General features: G+C 43.2%; 1 protein-coding gene across 2 annotated transcripts in view; it reads right to left on the reverse strand.

Annotated features, from left to right (window-relative positions):
* Positions 1-19,626, reverse strand: part of WDR35 (WD repeat domain 35) — a 69,225-nt gene that overhangs the window by 11,356 nt on the left and 38,243 nt on the right. For both annotated transcript variants that reach the window (XM_036262616.1, XM_036262617.1), the window contains 9 exons: positions 18,663-18,732; positions 17,660-17,713; positions 15,508-15,617; positions 13,658-13,868; positions 10,057-10,137; positions 6,880-7,016; positions 5,775-5,978; positions 4,789-4,935; positions 3,913-4,045 (listed from right to left, as the gene is read on the reverse strand). In XM_036262616.1, coding sequence (XP_036118509.1) covers positions 3,913-4,045; positions 4,789-4,935; positions 5,775-5,978; positions 6,880-7,016; positions 10,057-10,137; positions 13,658-13,868; positions 15,508-15,617; positions 17,660-17,713; positions 18,663-18,732 — 1,147 coding nt within the window. The remainder of the gene's footprint in view (positions 1-3,912; positions 4,046-4,788; positions 4,936-5,774; positions 5,979-6,879; positions 7,017-10,056; positions 10,138-13,657; positions 13,869-15,507; positions 15,618-17,659; positions 17,714-18,662; positions 18,733-19,626) is intronic.

Genomic DNA, 19,626 nt, shown 5'->3' on the forward strand with positions numbered 1-19,626 from the left:
CCTGGCGGGTTTGGCTCAGTGGTGAGAGCGTCGGCCTGTGGTCCAGAGAGACTTGGGTTCGGTTCCCACTAAGGGCATGTACCTCGGTTGCAGTTTGTCCCCGGCCCTGGTTGGGTTGTGTGGGTGGAAGCCACTCGATGTGTCCCTTTCACTTCGATGTTTCTCTCTCTCTCTTCCTCTCTCTCCCTCCCACTCTATCTGAACAAAAAATGGAAAAATGTCCTCAGGTGAGGATTAAATAAAAAAGAAAGAATGCCCCAGACAGCCCTGGCCTGTTTGGCTCAGCGGTTAGAGCATTGACCCGCAGACCAAAGAGTCTCGGGTTCAATTCTAGCCAAGGGCACGTATCTCGGTTCAGGTTTGTCCCTGGCCCTGGTCCGGGTTGTGCGGGAGGCAACCAAATGATGTGTCTCTCTCACACCAATGTTTCTCTCCCACCCCACCCCCCACCTTCCACTCTATCTAGAGATAAATGGAAAAAGTATCCTCGGGTGAGGATAAAAAAAAAAAAAAAAAAAAATGCCCCAGACAAGCAAGCTGGCCATTCATCAGTCAGGACGCTAGACAGGAAACAGCCCCCTCAGAGGGCGGTGGCAGGAGACAGAAACGCAACGAGAACCCATCATGCCCACTGGGCGGGACTTCCCATTTCCAGAATACCATTGTCTTTCCTCCTGAATGTCTAATTGGCCAGAGTTTTTCTCTCTCCCTACCTCTACTTTTAAAATATTTTGAGAAATATAAAAGTATATTTTATATCCAACTATCTTTTTAAAAGTAATGCTTATATTTTTCTGATTATAAAATAATACATTCTTATGGTAAGAAAAATTTAAAAATCCAAAAACATGGTTACACATAATCTCATTACGCACAGACCTCTCTCAACAGTCTGCTGTGGTCCCTGACGGCTCTGTCCTCTGAACACAGACGTGCTGGGGTGCTGCATGCATTGTGATCACACAGCGCAGGGTGGCACAGACTGTGGGGGTGCTGCACGCATAGTGATCACACAGCGCAGGGTGGCACAAACGTGCGGGGGTGCTGCACGCATTGTGACCACACAGCGCAGGGTGGCACAGACGTGCGGGGGTGCTGCACGCATTGTGACCACACAGCGCAGGGTGGCACAGACGTGCGGGGGTGCTGCACGCATTGTGACCACACAGCGCAGGGTGGCACAGACGTGCGGGGGTGCTGCACGCATTGTGATCACACAGCGCAGGGTGGCACAGACGTGCGGGGGTGCTGCACGCATTGTGACTACACAGCGCAGGGTGGCACAGACGTGCGGGGGTGCTGCACGCATTGTGATCACACTGTGCAGGGTGGCACAGACGTGTGGGGGTGCTGCACGCATTGTGATCACACAGCGCAGGGTGGCACAGACGTGCGGGGGTGCTGCACGCATTGTGACCACACAGCGCAGGGTGGCACAGACGTGCGGGGGTGCAGCACGCATTGTGACCACACAGCGCAGGGTGGCACAGACGTGCGGGGGTGCAGCACGCATTGTGACCACACTGCGCAGGGTGGCACAGACGTGCGGGGGTGCAGCACGCATTGTGATCACACAGCGCAGGGTGGCACAGACGTGCGGGGGTGCAGCACGCATTGTGATCACACAGCGCAGGGTGGCACAGACGTGCGGGGGTGCAGCACGCATTGTGACCACACAGCGCAGGGTGGCACAGACGTGCGGGGGTGCTGCACGCATTGTGATCACACTGCGCAGGATGGCACAGACGTGCGGGGGTGCTGCACGCATTGTGATCACACAGCGCAGGGTGGCACAGACGTGCGGGGGTGCTGCACGCATTGTGATCACACTGCGCAGGGTGGCACAGACGTGCGGGGATGCTGCACGCATTGTGATCACACAGCGCAGGATGGCACAGACGTGCGGGGGTGCTGCACGCATTGTGATCACACAGCGCAGGATGGCACAGACGTGCGGGGGTGCTGCACGCATTGTGATCACACTGCGCAGGGTGGCACAGACGTGCGGGGGTGCTGCACGCATTGTGATCACACTGCGCAGGATGGCACAGACGTGCGGGGGTGCAGCACGCATTGTGATCACACTGAGCAGGGTGGCACAGACGTGCGGGGGTGCAGCACGCATTGTGATCACACTGTGCAGGGTGGCACAGACGTGCGGGGGTGCTGCACGCATTGTGATCACACAGCGCAGGGTGGCACAGACGTGCAGGGGTGCTGCACGCATTGTGATCACACAGCGCAGGGTGGCACAGACGTGCGGGGGTGCTGCACGCATTGTGATCACACAGCGCAGGGTGGCACAGACGTGCGGGGGTGCTGCACGCATTGTGCACGCACTGTGATCACACCGCGCAGGGTGGCACAGACGTGCGGGGGTGCTGCACGCATTGTGTACGCACTGTGATCACACCGCGCAGGGTGGCACAGACGTGCGGGGGTGCTGCACGCACTGTGATCACACTGCGCAGGGTGGGGCAAATGTAGGTTTGCAGCTGAGGGCCTGAAATGGCTTATTCTTGTATTATTATTTAGTAATTACTGTCTTATTTTCCATACGAACAGCGGTAAGCCTACTTTTGCCAATCCTGTATACAGCTTTGTATCCTGCATTTCCCACTTAAATAGTATGTACAGCCCTGGCCGGTTTGGCTCAGCGGTTAGAGCGTCGGCCTGCGGTCCTGAGAGCCCCGGGTTCGGTTCCCGCTAAGGGCACGTACCTCGGTTGCAGTTTGTCTCCGGCCCTGGTTGGTCGTGCGGGTGGCAGCCACTCAATGTGTCCCTTTCACATCGATGTTTCTCTCTCTCTTCCTCTCTCCCCCTCCCACTCTACCTGAACAAAAAATGGAAAAATGTCCTCAGGTGAGGATAAATAAATAAATAAATAAATAGTATGTACATTTTAGCATATTATTAAAAACTGCTTCAAAACTTGATTTAAAATGTACTGTGCTATTTTAAATGTTTACCTACTAGTATAGCTATAAGTGCTTGGTATTTACCAGTAACATCACTATTCTGGGTGCCCTACAGTCACACCTTCTTTCTGCATCATCAATACGCTAACAGACGACAGGCATGTGGGCGACGCTGTCCCTACTCCCCGGGTTGTACGTGATTCCCATTTCCTTCCCACCCCAGAAAACACACAGCACTGAGAACAAGGGTGTGTAAAATGCCGTTCTCACAGGGACAAGTGCTCTAATTAACAGGAGAGAAAACTGAATTTTCAGAATTCTATACTCATCTATCAACAGATACCATTCTTGTGGCAGAACTCACCACTGATACCTTCCAGACCCTGCAGTTGACAGCTGCGAACTCCATGGGTATTATTCAGCTCAGAGATTTACATTTTAGATAAAACAAGTGAAATACAAACTCATTAACATCATTCAACAGTTAAAGACACTTAAAAAGAATCAATCAAGTTCCAGATAACTCTGCTTTCAGTTTCTCTTTTTCACATGAATCCTTCATTATGAACATAAACAAATAAAAGTCAAGCTATCTTTTTAAATTTTCATTATAACAAATTTCAAACACACACACACTAATCACCAGACCCAACATGGATTATTTGGAAGCAAATCTCTGACAACACACCATTTCATCTGTAAATGTGTCATGTGTTCAGCTAACTTTTAAAAACAATTTTATAAAACTGATAAGACTGCACAAAACTGTGATCATGTTAAAGTCACAGGAGTATGATTAATTTTCCCTCTATTTTCAAGTATTCTGTAATACTGATGTAGTGTTTTAACAATTAAAGGCATCATGCCACATCTAAGAAACTGTAAGATTATTGATCAACTTAAATGTTCCTTGTTACAGAGGATATTTCCTGACTATAACATAAAAACTTTGTAAAGTACACTAACAACTTCAACAACTAAAATTTCTACCTACTGGAAGCAACTTGTGGTTTTCTGGAAGGGAACCGGCAAGATTCTCCAATCCCTCATAATCTTCTAACATATAGTAACACTCAGCTAAGCGCTCCTGGTTTTGGCCTTGTACATAATATTGTACAGCACTGAACCTATGGGAGACAAAAATAGAAAAAAGAAGATTTTAAAGCTGATGTGAATCTCCCGATTTACAACACTTTCACCAACAATGTTCCTTCATTAGAATTACTAGTGCTACTCTAGTGGACATCTTCCGTTACAAAATGTCTTTGAAGCATATAAATTGGGAGGGGAGGGGGATCTAAAACTGTGAAGCATATTTTAATGACAATGTTCTTTGAATACTCTTAATATTGTTTTAATCTGATACACAGTAGTACTTCCAAACACTGACATAAAGAAAAAAGCATATTGCCCTGGCCGGTTTGGCTCAGCGGTTGGAGTGTTGGCCTGCGGACCAGAGAGTCCCGGATTCAGTTCCCGCTAGGGGCACGTACCAAAAAAAGAAAAGAAAAGAGCATATTGATCAAAGTGAAAATTTAAGAATAAAATAATCTACAATAGCAAAATAAGCCAACATAAAATACTGTTTTTACTTTTCGGAAATAAGTCATGGGACGGCTTAGAATTGCACACTGTGGTCTCCACAGGAAAAAGCTGCTTGGAGCTAAGAACAAGTTCTGTGAGTGTGGAAACTCCCAAGTTGTACAGGGCTCATCTAACAACGTTAAGCATCTTGTGCTCCCCATCGTGAATCCAGAGCTACTTGAAGTTCAGGGTCCAGGAAGATGGTCTTCATTTCCCGACATTATTCCACAGCCAGTATGCATTTCTTGTGCTGGTGACTGGATATGGGTCCAGACAGGTTACTCACCACTTCTGTCTGTCAGCAAAGTAGTCTCCAATGGCATTGTGGGCTTGCTCAAGGAGACTGTCATCTGCATCACCGGATCCGGTTTTCAGGAGTTGGAGTACTCTAAACCAATCTCCCAATTTCAGCCGGAGGCCAATAGCAAGATCTCTGCAAAGGAATTCATTCATTCATTCATTCATTCATTCATTCACTTAACAAATATTTATCAAGTGCCTAGTATGTGCTAGGTCCAATTCTAGGGTTCTGAGAATACACAGCAATGAAAAGACAGACAAGGCAGTCCTCCGAACACTTTAGAAACTTATGACCAGGTAAGAAGCAATGGAGAGAACCCGGAGTAGGGAAATTATAAAACAATTTTGCTGGACTTCCAATTTCCTCAGCAAAATAAAGACTGAAACAATAGTCACTTCTTTTCACCAATTTCTTAGACATGAGCAGGCTTATTTAAAAACCAAACATATAAAAAATGTTTGGTTTTGTCTTTCTTTTCAGGGCTTAAGTTGTAGTAAGGATCTCACAATATTAATCAAAATTAGACATAATGTTTACAGCTGAAATGAAGTCCATACATTATTTTATATAAATCTAAAATAAAATGTAAAGAATAAAACTCAATCCCTAAATACATTTGATTTTTATTTCATGCTCCTTGACCACAGTAAATTAAATAATGGCCTAAACCCAAATAGTGAACTAAGTAATAAATGGCAAAAGCCCCCCAAGTCTCTGAACTCATATGATTATTTTTCCAACCAACTGAAACAAACCTCCCATGGCCAGCTATTCCTACGCGTGAAAACTGAGAAGCATCCCCGAATTATAAACCAGTTAACGAGGAGCATGTGGAATACCTAGGTTGTAATGCAAACTGAAATTATTCTCTAAAAGAAATGGTGCGATACAGTTGGTCTGTTTCACGTGCCTCATTCATAAAGAAATCACAACTCTGGAAGTACTCCGGGGGCCTGCACCGTGGCACTGACCTTCTGTCCATATCCAGATACATCCGTTCAGCCTCCTCGAACCTGCCGAAGTAGGCCATGACCTCTGCCTGCTGCATGGCCTCGCTCTGCAGCCTGCCCAGGCGCTTGGCGAACTTGATGCCCTGGTAGTCTTTGCAGCGCACGAAGGCCTGCTCCGCGGCGTCCAGGTCCAGTTTCTGCAGAGCTGCTTCCGCCAGGAGGCGCCTTCGTGAAACAGGCGGAAAAGTTTACTGCAAATGACTGGGCAGCAAGTCTTATTTTTTTTATCCTCACCTGAGGACACTTTTCCATTTTTTGCTCAGATAAAGTGGGAGGGAGAGAGAGAGAGAGAGAGAGAAACATCGAGGTGAAAGAGACACATCGAGTAGCCGCCACCCGCACGACCAACCAGGGCTGGAGACAAACTGCAACCGAGGAACATGCCCTTAACGGGAACCGAACCCAGGTCTCTCTGGACCGCAGCCCAACGCGCTTACCGCTGAGCCAAACTGGCCAGGGCTAAGCAGCAAGTCTTGACCAAGAATTATTTGATTATTGTAACTATGATTTCCAGGTGGAAAGTGATTATTCTAACACATTTTTATACATGTTCCATTTCATATTATGCTTATTTTGAGTTCTTCCAAATCTAAAATGAATTTCTCTATCTTAAAAAGAAGAGTAAGAGGCCCTGGCCGGCTTGGCTCAGCGGTTAGAGCGTCGGCCTGCGGTCCAGAGAGACTGGGGTTCGGTTCCCACTAAGGGCATGTACTTCGGTTGCAGTTTGTCCCCGGCCCTGGTTGGGGTTGTGCGGGTGGCAGCCACTCGATGTGTCCCTTTCACGACGATGTTTCTCCCTCTCTCACTTCCTCTCTCTCCCTCCTGCTCTATCTGAATAAAAAATGGAAAAATGTCCTGGGGTGAGGATTAAAAAATAAGAAGAGTAAGAGGCGGGGGTCAGTGGGGGCGGGGGAACATCTCTAATACTTTCAACAATAAAGATGTAAAAAGAAGAAGAGCGGGAACAGGAAGTCCATCCCTATGAAGGCCAGAGAGAGGGACCACAGAGCTGAGGCTTCCAAAGCATCCTCCAGTCACTTGGGGAGGAGTCTCCACTTCTACGTACCAAAGCCGGGGGTGTGGATTGTCCTCTACGAACTGAGATGCATCTTCAATTCCAACCTTCTCAATCAGTGCTCGGCTATCTCGCAGGGACCGGATCTCAAAGTTCATTATGTAATCCTTGTTGGGATGTTCTGGATTCTAAAAGTGAAGGTGAAAAGAAAGGAATTCAAAAAGTTGTCTTTGGAGGATATGTTTTGTTTTTACAGTTTAACAAAAAACTGCATCATATTATAAGCAAAACTTGGAAGCAGAGAGTCCCATGCATGGGTCGCTGGAGTCACCTGGAGAACACCCTCCTGAGCCTCTCCGGCTGCCTGCGGGGAAGAGGGGGCCGTGGTAGAAGGGGACCCTTTCTAGAAGGGGAACTCGGTGGCCTTGTTTCCCTCGGCTCAAATGGCCTATTCCCAGGCTTCTCGTCGAAGCGCGGGGCCCCCAGGAAAGCAGGGAGCATGGCCGCAGGGCCTCGCCGCACCCTCAGCCTCCCTCTGGCCTTGGCAATGAGGCGGGTGCTCCGCGTGATGCCGAGCAGCAGGCAAACGGAAGGAAAGGAGCTGCTGTTCACCACTTTTCTTGGTAATTTCGTAGGCTGACAAGAGACTGAAGGCCTGCCTTGCAGGAAAGAGCCAACGGCCAAAGAAAGGAAACAAGTGGTTATGATGAACTCAGCAACATTCTACACATTCTACAACATTCCAAGTAACAAAAAGTGAAGCACACGAGGAAGTCAGAGCCCCCAGGTGGAAAGAGCAGTGGCTCCCAGAGACCAGAGTTCTCCATGAAGGTGAGCTGAGCCACACGGACGCCGCTCACCCCGCCACCACACTGCTGAACCTAGAAACTGGAGTTCTTAGGGGACTCCCAGGCACAGAGGAGGAAGTGGCGTGACAAGAGCATGACGTGGGATTCAATCAGACCCAGGCTCAAACCCTAATTCCACTGCTTTCTGGCTATGTGGCAACTCTTCCAGAACCTGCCCCACACCCTTCCCTCCCTACCAAAAAAGCCAAAACCATCTTCCCAAAATAGAAACCATGACACATCACTCTCCTGCTTTACTGTCCCACTGACTCCAGGATGAAGTCCAAACTCCACAGCAAAGCATCGGAGATCCCTTGTGACCTGGGACCCCTCCCCATTCCCTCTTCCCTTCCTCATGTCTGCCAGTTTCAAACACCAGCTTTGAAGCCAGACATCTTGGAGTCAAACCACGTCTTTGCCTAACAGGGTATCACTGGCAAATTAGTTTCCTCTCCAATCCTCGGATTCTTCATCTGAACAAATGGAGATAATAATCAAACTTACTTCCTTGAGTTATGAGGATAAAATGAGATAACATATATCAAATATTTAGCACAACGCCTGGCTGTGCTGCTCACATTGTTCAGTCTCAGAACTGACCCAACACCGTCTTGCTTCAAGACCTTTGAAGAGTGACACCTGCTGGCCAATCCACAGCATGCCCAACCCTTTCCTGGTTGCTGCATTTCTTGTCTACCTTCCCAACTCCTGTATCTGAGGCCAGGAACTATAGCTTACTGTCAATAAACATTTGCTGAGTCAATGAACAGTTACTTTTGGGGTAAATCTTTTAGCCTTCCTCATCTAGATCTGGCAACAGCCCAGGTGTCCATCAGCAGATGAGTGGATAAAAAAACTGTGGTACATGTACACAATGGAACATTATGCGGACATAAGAAAGAAAGATCTCTTATCCTTCTAGACGACATGGAGGGACCTGGAGAGTATTATGCTAAGCAAAATAAGCCAATCAGAGAAAGACAGGTATCACATGGCCTCACTTATTTGTGGAACATAATAAACAAAATAAGCTGATGAACAAAATAGACCCAGAGACACAGAAGTAGGGTTCAGACTGACAAATCTTAGAGGGGGGGTAGATAAACCAAGGAACTTATGCATATAATCATAACCAATGGACATAGAAACAATGCTGTGGGGGGGGGGGTGTGGGAGGGATCAGGAGGAGGGTGTCAATGGGCGAAATAGGAGAAATATCTGTAACAAAAATAAATTAATTAAAATTTTAAAAAATCATATCTGAGGCATGATTGCAATCTAGGATTATATAATCTCCAAATGTGAGCCTTGGGCTTTTCTCTATGTGGAGAACACTTCTGCAAAAAGTAGAGAAAGGCCTGTCCCTGTTAAGGTATTAGAATTGTGAAAGAACTGAACTTGTTTCATCCGCAGTTAAAAAGTAAATGCTTTGCCTGGCTGGTGTGGCTCAGTTGTTGAGCATCGACCCACGCACCAAGAGGTCACCAGTTCGATTCCCGATCAGGGCACAGATCCCCAGTGGGAGGCATGCAGGAGGCGGCCAATCAATGTTCTAGCTCATTGATGTTTCTATCTCTCTCTCCCTCTCCCTTTCTCTCTCTCTAAAATCAATAAAGGAAAAAAAAATTTTTTTAAGTAAGTGCTTTGGATAAAATAAAGCTAAAACTGCATTCAGTATAATCTTAGAGAAAAAAAAACTCTCAAAAGATGGTTAATGAAGGCCAAAATAGGAGTTCAAAAAGATACCTGGAACCAGAAATAAAAGTTACTCAAGCATCCTAGAACTAGAAAAAGACTAGAGTAAATTGACAAATTTTTCTTCAGTAACTCTCCATTATTAATGGAAAAACAGTAACAATTAGCTATCATTTTTGAGCTCTTGGTACTAGCACTGTGCTAAGTGCTTTTCACACCTTATAAAAAGTTAATCCTGTAACTTTATCATTATCTGTACTTCACAGAGGTAAAAAAGCGAGGTTCGTGACGGAAAGTGAAGCTCAGAAGGAACCCAGATGTGCTGACCTCTCCATCCACACTCTGAGTCAGGACACCACGCTGCTTGGTGCAGAAAGTAATCCCAGTCAAGCCAGCAGCAAAAAAAAATAACTGTTTTTGGATAGTTACCTTGCCCTGGTCGGTGTGGTTCAGTTGGATGGAGCATTGTCACATGCACCAAAAGGTTTCGGATTCGATTCCCAGTCAGGACACATGCCTGGGTTGGGGGTTTGATCCCTGGTCAGGGCAGGTTTGTATGTGAGGCAACTGATCAACATTTCTCTCAAACATCAAAGTCTCTCTCTCTCTCTCTCTCTCTCTCTCTCTCCAAATAATCAATAAAACATATCTTCCAGCGAGGATTAAAAATAATAAGAATAATTACCTTTAATATCTCGTCCAGTAAAACAGATTTAATTTCTAAATCCTCAAAGTTACAAATATATCCAGAAGTCTGAATGGGTTCCTTTAAAAACAAAAACAAAAGTTATTCTTAAATATATAAAATTTTCCTTCCTTAACGTATCATTATTTAAATTTTTATTATCAAAATTTCCTACCAAGAAAAAAGTAGAGAGGATGTCTTTAACACCCATATTCCCATCGTCTAAATAATTATTAACATTTTACTAAATAAGCTTCAGTCTATTATTTGGCAGAAGTATTTTAAAGTAAATTTATAAACATCATGACATTTTACCCCAAAATAGTTCAGTGCCTGTCTCTAAAAGATAAAGATGTTCTCCTGCATGGCCACATTAGTATTATCACACCTTACATAATCAATATTAATTCCCTAATAGCATCCAATATCAGTCCAAATTTTTCCAATTAATCCAAAAATGCCCTATAAAGCTTGATCACTCCTATTCATGCAGTTTGACACTAAATTTAATTCTTAATAAAATTGACAAATGCTATATTTGTATTTAAGTACATATATCAAAGTCTCACTGAAAAATCCATCCTCTGTAACATTAGCCAGAGAGCATTCCTGACAGATTTTCTAAATAAGAAGACTTAATTTGCCAATATGTAAATACCTGAGTCTCTTACGTGGCTGTCTCTTATCCCAGTGTTTTAAGGCTTGTAGAAATAAAGTACTGTAAATACTTTAAATAAAGTATCATAATCTAAAGTAGCTGCCCTAAATCCCTAGCAGAAATAATAGTATGAATATATAAATCAAAAGAAATTAACTCCCAATATTGTGAAAAGAACAGGATAAGGCTGTCTGGTAATGGAAATAATACCAGAGCATAATTTTTTTAAATGTGAATGTATATGTGTATCATAATAAAATAGAAAGTAACCAAAATCCAAATGAAATTACATATGAAATTTGTAATTCTGAAAGTTGGTCCTTCATATATAATAGAAACTACAAACATTTTAATAGGAAGATACCAAAAAGATGAAAATAAGAATCATATTTAGTTTGAGTTTAGTATGTCTAGGTTTAAGAATGAGGCCCCTGTATGCACATTATATGTTCTAATTGTGTTTTTAAATGTATATTCTTTTTTAAAGTAAAAATTACTGAATAAAATAATCAAATTATATGAGGAAAAATTTATGAAATCCCTTTATTTCCTCAAAAAAAGATTTTATTACATAAAAGTAATATATTCAATAAAAAGGTAGGTATTCAAAAGTTTGGAAACCCCTTGTTTGAAAAAGAAGCAAGTGTACAAAAATGATAGCCTAATAAAAATATGAGATATGAATAAAAACATGAATATGAACATGGAAATGAAATAGCAATACCAATGAGAGGGAAGATCCAAGAAAAAGAATAACAGAGCGGAATCAGCACCCTGAAAGGGTCCCTGAAGACGAAAACGATCGAGCAGGAAATAGCAATATTAAATTCTCAAAGAAAATGCACTTTATCAGTGAATCCGAACTCTGCACTCAAATGGCACCCTTTCTCACACATAGTCTGAAGAACAGTGTACAACTTAAAGAAAGGTATGAATTTAGAATTCATGGTAACACTCAGATAGATAAAATTCTGTTCGGCATTAACCGTCAAACAATAGCTTGCTTCCCTCCTGAATAACAACACAGAACACTGTGTCCTGAAGGAGCGCCAATAAGTTCTGTTCGAAGAGCTTGTCCTTACATGATCGGTCAGTAAAGCAGCAGAGGAATGAACAGCAGAGTAAGTCACCAAGCGGGGACCACAGCCAGCCAGCATCCTCACGAATGAGAACAGTACGGCATGGTTATGAGGAAGCCCAGTCAGTGGTAAGGTTATAAAAAATTCATCTAGCTGTAAATCTCATACAAACTGAAGTACTTGCCAAGCCAGACAACAAACTCCAATCTGAAAACAAGGCTGTTCTGTTGAAACTACTTAAGAAACACTTTCCACCGGGCACAGATTCCACTCGGTGCTCCTTGCTCTGTGTGAGCTACACACGTCCTGAACAGCCAAGCACACACCCTCACTTCTCCGCCTGACTTCTGAACTAGTACCAGTAGTAATGAGCAGCAATTTCCAAGGATGGAATAAAGGACCCTAACATTCAAAAAGTGTTCTACTTCCATCTTCAAGGTTATCCTGTGGTTATTCATCAAATTCCCACACTTGTTTGGTGGCAACGGTCGTATTTCCTTTGGACCCTTGAAAGAAGCCATGTTACAGGTCAAATGAATGCCTTTCCTTTGAACCACTACTCAGGGTCTAAAAATGACAAAGATCCTTGAGACTCCTAACAGCTTTAAGAAAACTTTTGAGAGCAGTTTACTTCAGGTCATTTACCAACCCAAAGAGCCTGTGGGGCTCACATGGGGAAATGTAAAAATAATTTAGGATATTAAAGAGGTAAATAGTTTACCACTAAATAAATTACTACAGAAGATGGTCAGCAGCTCAGGGGCCCAAGCATGCAATTCCTTCCAAGCAGAAAACTATAGGTGCAAACCAGCACCAATTAATGACATAAAGCGTTTATTAACCCATTTCTTATTATTTACATTAGCAGAGTACAGAAAATTCCAAAGTGAAAATCCACTAATTGTTTAAAAGGGTTATCTTTTTTTTTTTTATCCTCACCTGAGGACATTTTTCCATTTTTTGTTCAGATAGCGTGGGAGGGAGAGAGGAAGAGAGAGAGAGAAACATCGATGTGAAGGGACAGACACATCGAGTGGCTGCCACCGGCACAACCCAACCAGGGCTGGGGACAAACTGCAACCGAGGTACATGCCCTTAGCGGGAACCGAACCCGGGTCTCTCTGGACCACAGGCCAACACTCTAACCGCTGAGCCAAACTGACTAGGGCTAAAAGGGTTATCTTCTTAATGATGGCTGTCATCCACATTATTTTGAATTTCCTAAACACAACAGTTTACAGTTGGTCCACAGCAAAATTCAGAGCCTAAAAGTTAGCTGATGTCAGCCACAAGTAGAAAATCAAACTATAACTAACACTAGTGAGAAGAGGCTTCCTGGGACCCCGGCGAGAGGTCAGCCGGCCTACATTTGCCTATTCACAGGGTGCCGGCGAGAAGGACCGAGGATCAGCGGGACAGCTGCACGTGGAACGAAGGAGAAGGCAAGCGCAGAGCAGGGTGGGGTGTGGACAGATGAGAGTGAAAGGACGAGGCGGTTTCAAAACCATATTTTTTTGGTTAGGTTGTCTTAAGCAATTATAGTAAATGAAACTACTGATTTTCTCTTTAACTTTGACAGGGAACAAAACTAAAGACTAGATGGTGACTGCTCATGGTTCCACCTTTTAAGCAGAACAGATAACATGCTTAGGAAGTGCCTTTCAGAGGAAGGAGAGAATATTTAAAGAATGAGTATTATTCCCCCTGAAGACCACATATTTTAAAACCTTACAGAAATGTTTGTTTACTTTCAGAAATTCGTGCAGCCAACATCAATAAACCTCTTGCAAACACAAAGGGGAAATCCCCAGGTCTTGTATTTGGCTCTTTGTGTATCATTTTAATGCTCATTTCTTGTTTTTACCTCGGGATCCAGGTTTCTGAAAACATACATTCTCGTCTTCTCCATCATCGCAAACAAGTCCGGATTATCTCTGGCCCACTTCATGTCCCAGACGTCCTTTCGCTCCAGCTTCAACAACTCGCCAACGACTTGCTGTCCCGTGCTGTCGGTGACCCGAGCATCCAAGTCAAAGAAAGTCAGAACCCCTGAGTTGTCTACGATGGCGAGACGACTACAAATAATGAAATGGGAGAAGGGAAAAGTGTAAAATTGCTATCAGCGATCATGACTATAATTACCTATAGCCATTCTTTTACAAAAACAGCTCATCAGAACCTGGGAACAAGGTAGAAATGACTTTAAATAACCGATTTTAATCAAATAATTTTTTAAATATGTTTTTATTGATATTTTAGAGAGAGAGGAAGGGAGAGAGAGAAACACCGATGTGAGAGAGATACATGATCTGCTGCCTCTAGCGCGCCCCCTACTGGAGATCAAGCCCGCAACCCTGGCATGTGCCCCAACCTGGAATCGAACTGGGACCTTTCAGTCCATGGGACGATGCTCCATCCACTGAGCCACACCAGCTGGGCAAATCTTTATAAATGTGAAGACATGGACTACCCCTCCACCTGCTCCCTTGTGAGGAAAAGGTGTCCGAGTGGGTGCTGAGGCGAGCAGAGCCGGACCAGACGCGGTGGCCGGGCTGCAGGCAGGACTGTCGAGGAAACGCAGCGTTTGCTGGCAGAACCAGCTCCCAGCATTACAGCAGACCCAGATGGCAGCGACACCGTTATGTTCATGTGGTCACTGCTGGCCCCCAGGACTCCCCCTCTGGAGGAGGGACCTTTATTTATTTATTTGTTTCTTTCTTTATTTATTTTTAATCCTCACCGAGGGTATTTTTCCATTGATTTTCAGATAGCATGGGAGGGGAGGAGGAGAGAGGGAGAGAGAAAAAGAGAGAGAAACATGACATGAGAGAGACACCGATTGGTTGCCTCCCGCACGACCCCTCCTGGTCGAACCACAACCGAGATACGTGCCCTTGACCGGAATCAAACCCACGACTCACTGGTCTGAGGGCTGACACTCTAACCACTGAGCCAAACCAGCCAGGGATGAAGGAGGGACTTTAAAACTTGAACTATTCCTTCCAGAAAAATACCCAATGGCAGCACCTAAAGTACGTTGCATGACCAAAATGTATCATCCTGATGTAGACAAGTGAGAAGAATATGTTTAGACATTTTGAAAGCTAAGTGGCCCCAGCACTGCAGATTCGCAGAGTTCTGCCCCCATCCAGGCCCGTTCAGTGCTCCCAATGCAGACGATCCCTTCGCAAATGCTGGGGCGGGGCGCTGGAAGACCCACGGAGCCCAAGCCACAGAAACAGCTGGGGCATGGACAGGCCCTCTTCCATCAATAGTATGTACATGATCTGATCGAGTGCAGATCACTTCTCCTGTGCTCCAAGACTTACTCCTTTTTGTTTGCATTTAATGGACACAGTCCTAGAAACACTACCGAATAAAAGCCCAGACATCTTCAGTCCTTTGGTGATTGAATGCACATTAGCAAAAAAGAAAGAAAGAAAGCAAAGGTATCCAAGTGGATTAAAGCAACTGGTATGCAAATAACTTAAAACATTACACTAAAATTTCTATATTTTACCCAATTAGAGAAAGACATCTAGACTAAATACAGTACAAAAAATATAAATATTTAAATACAAATACAGTATAGTAAAACCGCACTGAACTATAAGGTAAGTTTAAACAAACACATATCTTTGTATTTATTCTATAAATTCAACAATCTAAATTGATAACATCTAACACCTGCTTGAGGAGAGTTTTCAGACTTACCTAGAGTTGCAATTCAGCGATAACTGGTTGGCTCGGCAATTAAGGGAATATTTTTGAATCAAACCAACATTAGGAAGACTGTATCTCTGAATGGTGCCAGATTCACGACCCTAGGGAAAATACTTTTATTACTAAAGCAAATTTCCCACAATAAAATTAAGCTACAACTACAGGACTCTCTATATATTTATACATTTGTTTCAAAATCCAAGTGATGGTGCCATAGTGAATTTCCTTGTGATACTGAATCATGTTACCAGTACATGTTTATCTCCTAAGTTAATTAAAACCTTTTAACAGGGGCAGAAGGTAATCTAACTTTGTTTCATGTAGCATTCAAAAAAGAAGTCAGAAATCTAGTTCTTCAATAACACATACCCACATTCTTACATCACAAGGAAGAAATACCTAGGGTCATTTATAGTTGTTGTCTGGCGTAATAGTCAGGGTACATTAAAGGCTAAAACATAAAGCATTTATTGAATTAAATTTCAAATATATGAAAAAGCAATAAAAGATCATAGGAAGCAGTTGCTACTGAAAATCTATGGGATATGAGTTCGCAACAAAGGGAGACAAGTAGAAAGCAGTGACACAATCAGTATTAGTTTAAATGTGTTTAAAAATAAAATAGAGCATAGGACCCTGTGCAACTCCGTGCATGCCTTAAGGAGAGGACTGTGGTTTCCGAACCCTCCGTCCTGGAGCCGTGCAATGGGACCGGGCCGGGGCTCGCTCAGCAGCCCACCTTCCCCTCTCCCCTTTGACAGACCAGCACTGCTCTGCAGCGTGTCTCTCAAGAGTGGCCTGTCCAGCCTCCCGGAAAAGCTGGGGAAGGCCAGGGGGTGGGGAGGGGGGAGGAAATTTTTTAATGTATCAAAGGGATGTATGGGTTTTACAAGATTTAATACATTGACAAAATAAGACTTTTTGAACAACAAGGGCCTGTGGCTTAAAAAGTTTGAAAAAGTGCCCTGGCCAGTTTGGCTCAGCGGTTAGAGCTTCGGCCCAGGAACCAGAGAGTCCCAGGTTCAGTTCCCACTAAGGGCCCATACCTCAGTTGCAGTTTGTCCCCAGTCCGGTCGGGGTCATGTGAGTGGCAACCACTAGATGTGTCTCTCTCATGTCGATGTTTCTCTCTCTCTCTTCCTCCCTCTCTCCCTTCTGCTCTATCTGATTTTAAAAAAACAAAGTTTGAAAAAGTAATAGTTATGAAAACTGTTCACATGGCAACAGTGGAAGGCAGTTTTCAATGCAGAAGACATCGTCTCCAGTGAAATTTTTTGGCTGGTATTAAAACTATTTGAGTGCATTTCTCTGTCATTTAGGAATTTGGTTAATTTTTGTGACTGCTCTGAGCTGCATGTTATTTTTTTTTTTCTGCAAGTGTCAGAAACACACACACACACACACCAGATAGAAAAGCATCTCAAAAGAAAACAAGAGATTCCACAGACCCAAGACAAACTGTGTAAAGCATACACCATGTTCATTTGGTGAGGAAAAGTGAACACTATGTTCTTAAGATTTTTTTCCCCTTTAAATCCACTTGTGGCTAAAGCACATAACTAGACCTGGAAACAGACGCTATTAAGGCTTGGTTTGCATAATTCATTTTCAGTGACTACCAGCATTACTATATTAAAGTAAACATTTATCTCTAAAATTAATATTTTCAAATGTCAGAACTCAAGAAAAGACACTATACACTGATGTTATTTGAAAATTTCAGCAAAAATGTGCTATGTCCATCTTTATTTTACTGGCTAGCAAACACACTGTCTCTTCATTCAAAGTCCCATGAAGGTAGTTGAGCCGAAGCACTTTCTCCCATGTGAATTAGCAGCCACATGGAGGAGGAAACTTCCCAAACCTCCGCTACCATCCGGTCTGCCTCACTCTGCCAACGAGTAGAGGGCTCATTCAAACTCTCCCCAGCTGGCCCCCACTCTACTGCTTTTAGAAACAGCTATTTTTGCAAAGGCTTAACACTATGTGAGGCAATCTTTAAGACTTTCTTATTTCTTATGTTGGACTCAGTAAAACACAAAGTGCCCCATAAGATGTTTTCAAATCCAAAATATATTGCTTTACTCTCTTTTTACAATTTAAACAATTATTATTCATAAAATAAATTTTTTTCACAACTTACCACAATCAACGTCTTATCAGATGCAGTTATGGCACAAATTGGATCCCTTGTGCCCTAAAATAAACCAAGTTGTTATTCTTTAACAAATATTTACTGAATGGCTTATTTGGTATGAGGTAGTATGCAGTTCAGTAATATATTTATTAACTTAACAAACATTTACTAACTGAGCACCTACTATGTACCAGACACCAAACTAATCACTGGAGATGCTCTGATGAAATCTTTACCCTCAGGGATTAGTCAGAAGTCTACTGGGGAAGACAGTGAACTGAACACCTAACTACTTTACAGTATGATACAAATTTTAAATGAGGTCCACACGGCAGTTATGAGAGTACAGAGAAAGGAGCTTAGTCAGAAAAGATGAACAGATGGTAGAAGGACCAACCAGGCCAAACGCGGAAAGGAGAGGCGGCCTGCCACTGGCACCGCTGGTGGGCTCTCAAGGGGCTGGCTTAGTGAGAAGACCCCATCTCCAACGGCCCCATGCTGTGACCCCATTCATAGAACATTCTCAGGCTGTCAAAACTCTGGAGATGGAAACAAGTTAGTGGTTGCCAGTGGACAGGGATGGAGTGGACAGAGGGTGTGAACAAGGCAAGTTCCTTCCTGATGATAAGATCACACAAAAGTGTGCGCACGCACATACATGTAGAAAGTAGTGCGAACAGTAAGGAACCAGGTCACAGTTTAACAATAATATTACCAATGTTAATTTTCTGATTTTGATATTAAACTATAGTTATATAAGATGTGCCATTTGAAGAAAGCTTGGTAAAGAGATTCTATTTGTGCAACTTCATGAGAGCCTCCAATTATTTCTAAATAAAATGTTTCTAAAAATAAAAATGAAAAAGTAATTGATCTACAAAAAAGTTTTCAGAATAAAATTTTTTTAAAGAATTACTAAAATAATATGCTATCACTGGAAACAAATTTTTCAGGTTTCAAGATAAAACTACAGATATTAACATTTGATGGCAGCAATAAAATCACCTACTTGAATGGCTTTACTATAATCAAGCACCCCATCCACTGATCCAGAAGGAGTATCATCAACATGATAAATTCTGAAAAAGAAAATCAGAAGTTCAAAGATAGTATAAAGGTTATACTAGTTCATAATCTCTAAAACAGAAGATTACATGACACCAATAAATATTGTTATTTAATATAGATGTCATTATTTGAAAGAGTTCTTCACAAAGCTCAGTCTTATAAAGGTAGAAACTATCTTCCAGGTATTTACTAGTTACACAGGTGATATGGTCCTGAGCCATGCCAGAAGTAGTTTGAACATAGACTCACATATTTCCAATGAATTTCATTAAGCCCCAAGAGATACAGTCTCCAAGTGAACATCAGTCAAGAGTAACTTCTAATACACTGTTTCTATGTTGTTTCTCCATAATTTCCCTTCTAACAATGTGCTTAATAAAAATAAAACTTAGATGTATTTGGGACGCTCTAATGAATGAAACTTGTTCTGAAGTAAAGACTTCCTCCCCATGCTTACTGTGTTAGGAAGACGCACCACTGTGGGACTGCCATCGCCTCCCTCTCCCTTTGCTGTACTACTGTTCCCACTGCAGTGTCACTGCTAGTTTCCGTGTCTCTCCCACCAGATGGTGAGTTTCCTGGAGACAAAGACTATCCCCAGTGCGTAGCACAGTGGCACACAATGTCAGGTGCTCTATAATGTCTGCTAAAATGAATTAAATATTAAAATAGAGTAGATAAATCGTAGAGTAGCTATGAGACCCTGAGCGAGCTGCTTAACATCTCTGAGCCTCAATTTCTCCATCCATAAAATAAGGATGACAAAGCCCCTGTGGAGGGCTTCTGAGGCACAAATCAAACGGTGCTTATAAAGCATGTGTGCACAGCCTGACACAGACAAGGCTCCAAGAAACTGTAGTTATAGTATAATCACAGAAAAAGCAAGCCAGTTTCCACCTTTAAAA

This window comes from Molossus molossus, unplaced genomic scaffold, assembly GCF_014108415.1.
Source record: "Molossus molossus isolate mMolMol1 unplaced genomic scaffold, mMolMol1.p scaffold_m16_p_15, whole genome shotgun sequence".
In the NCBI taxonomy this organism is placed as follows: Eukaryota; Metazoa; Chordata; class Mammalia; order Chiroptera; family Molossidae; genus Molossus; species Molossus molossus.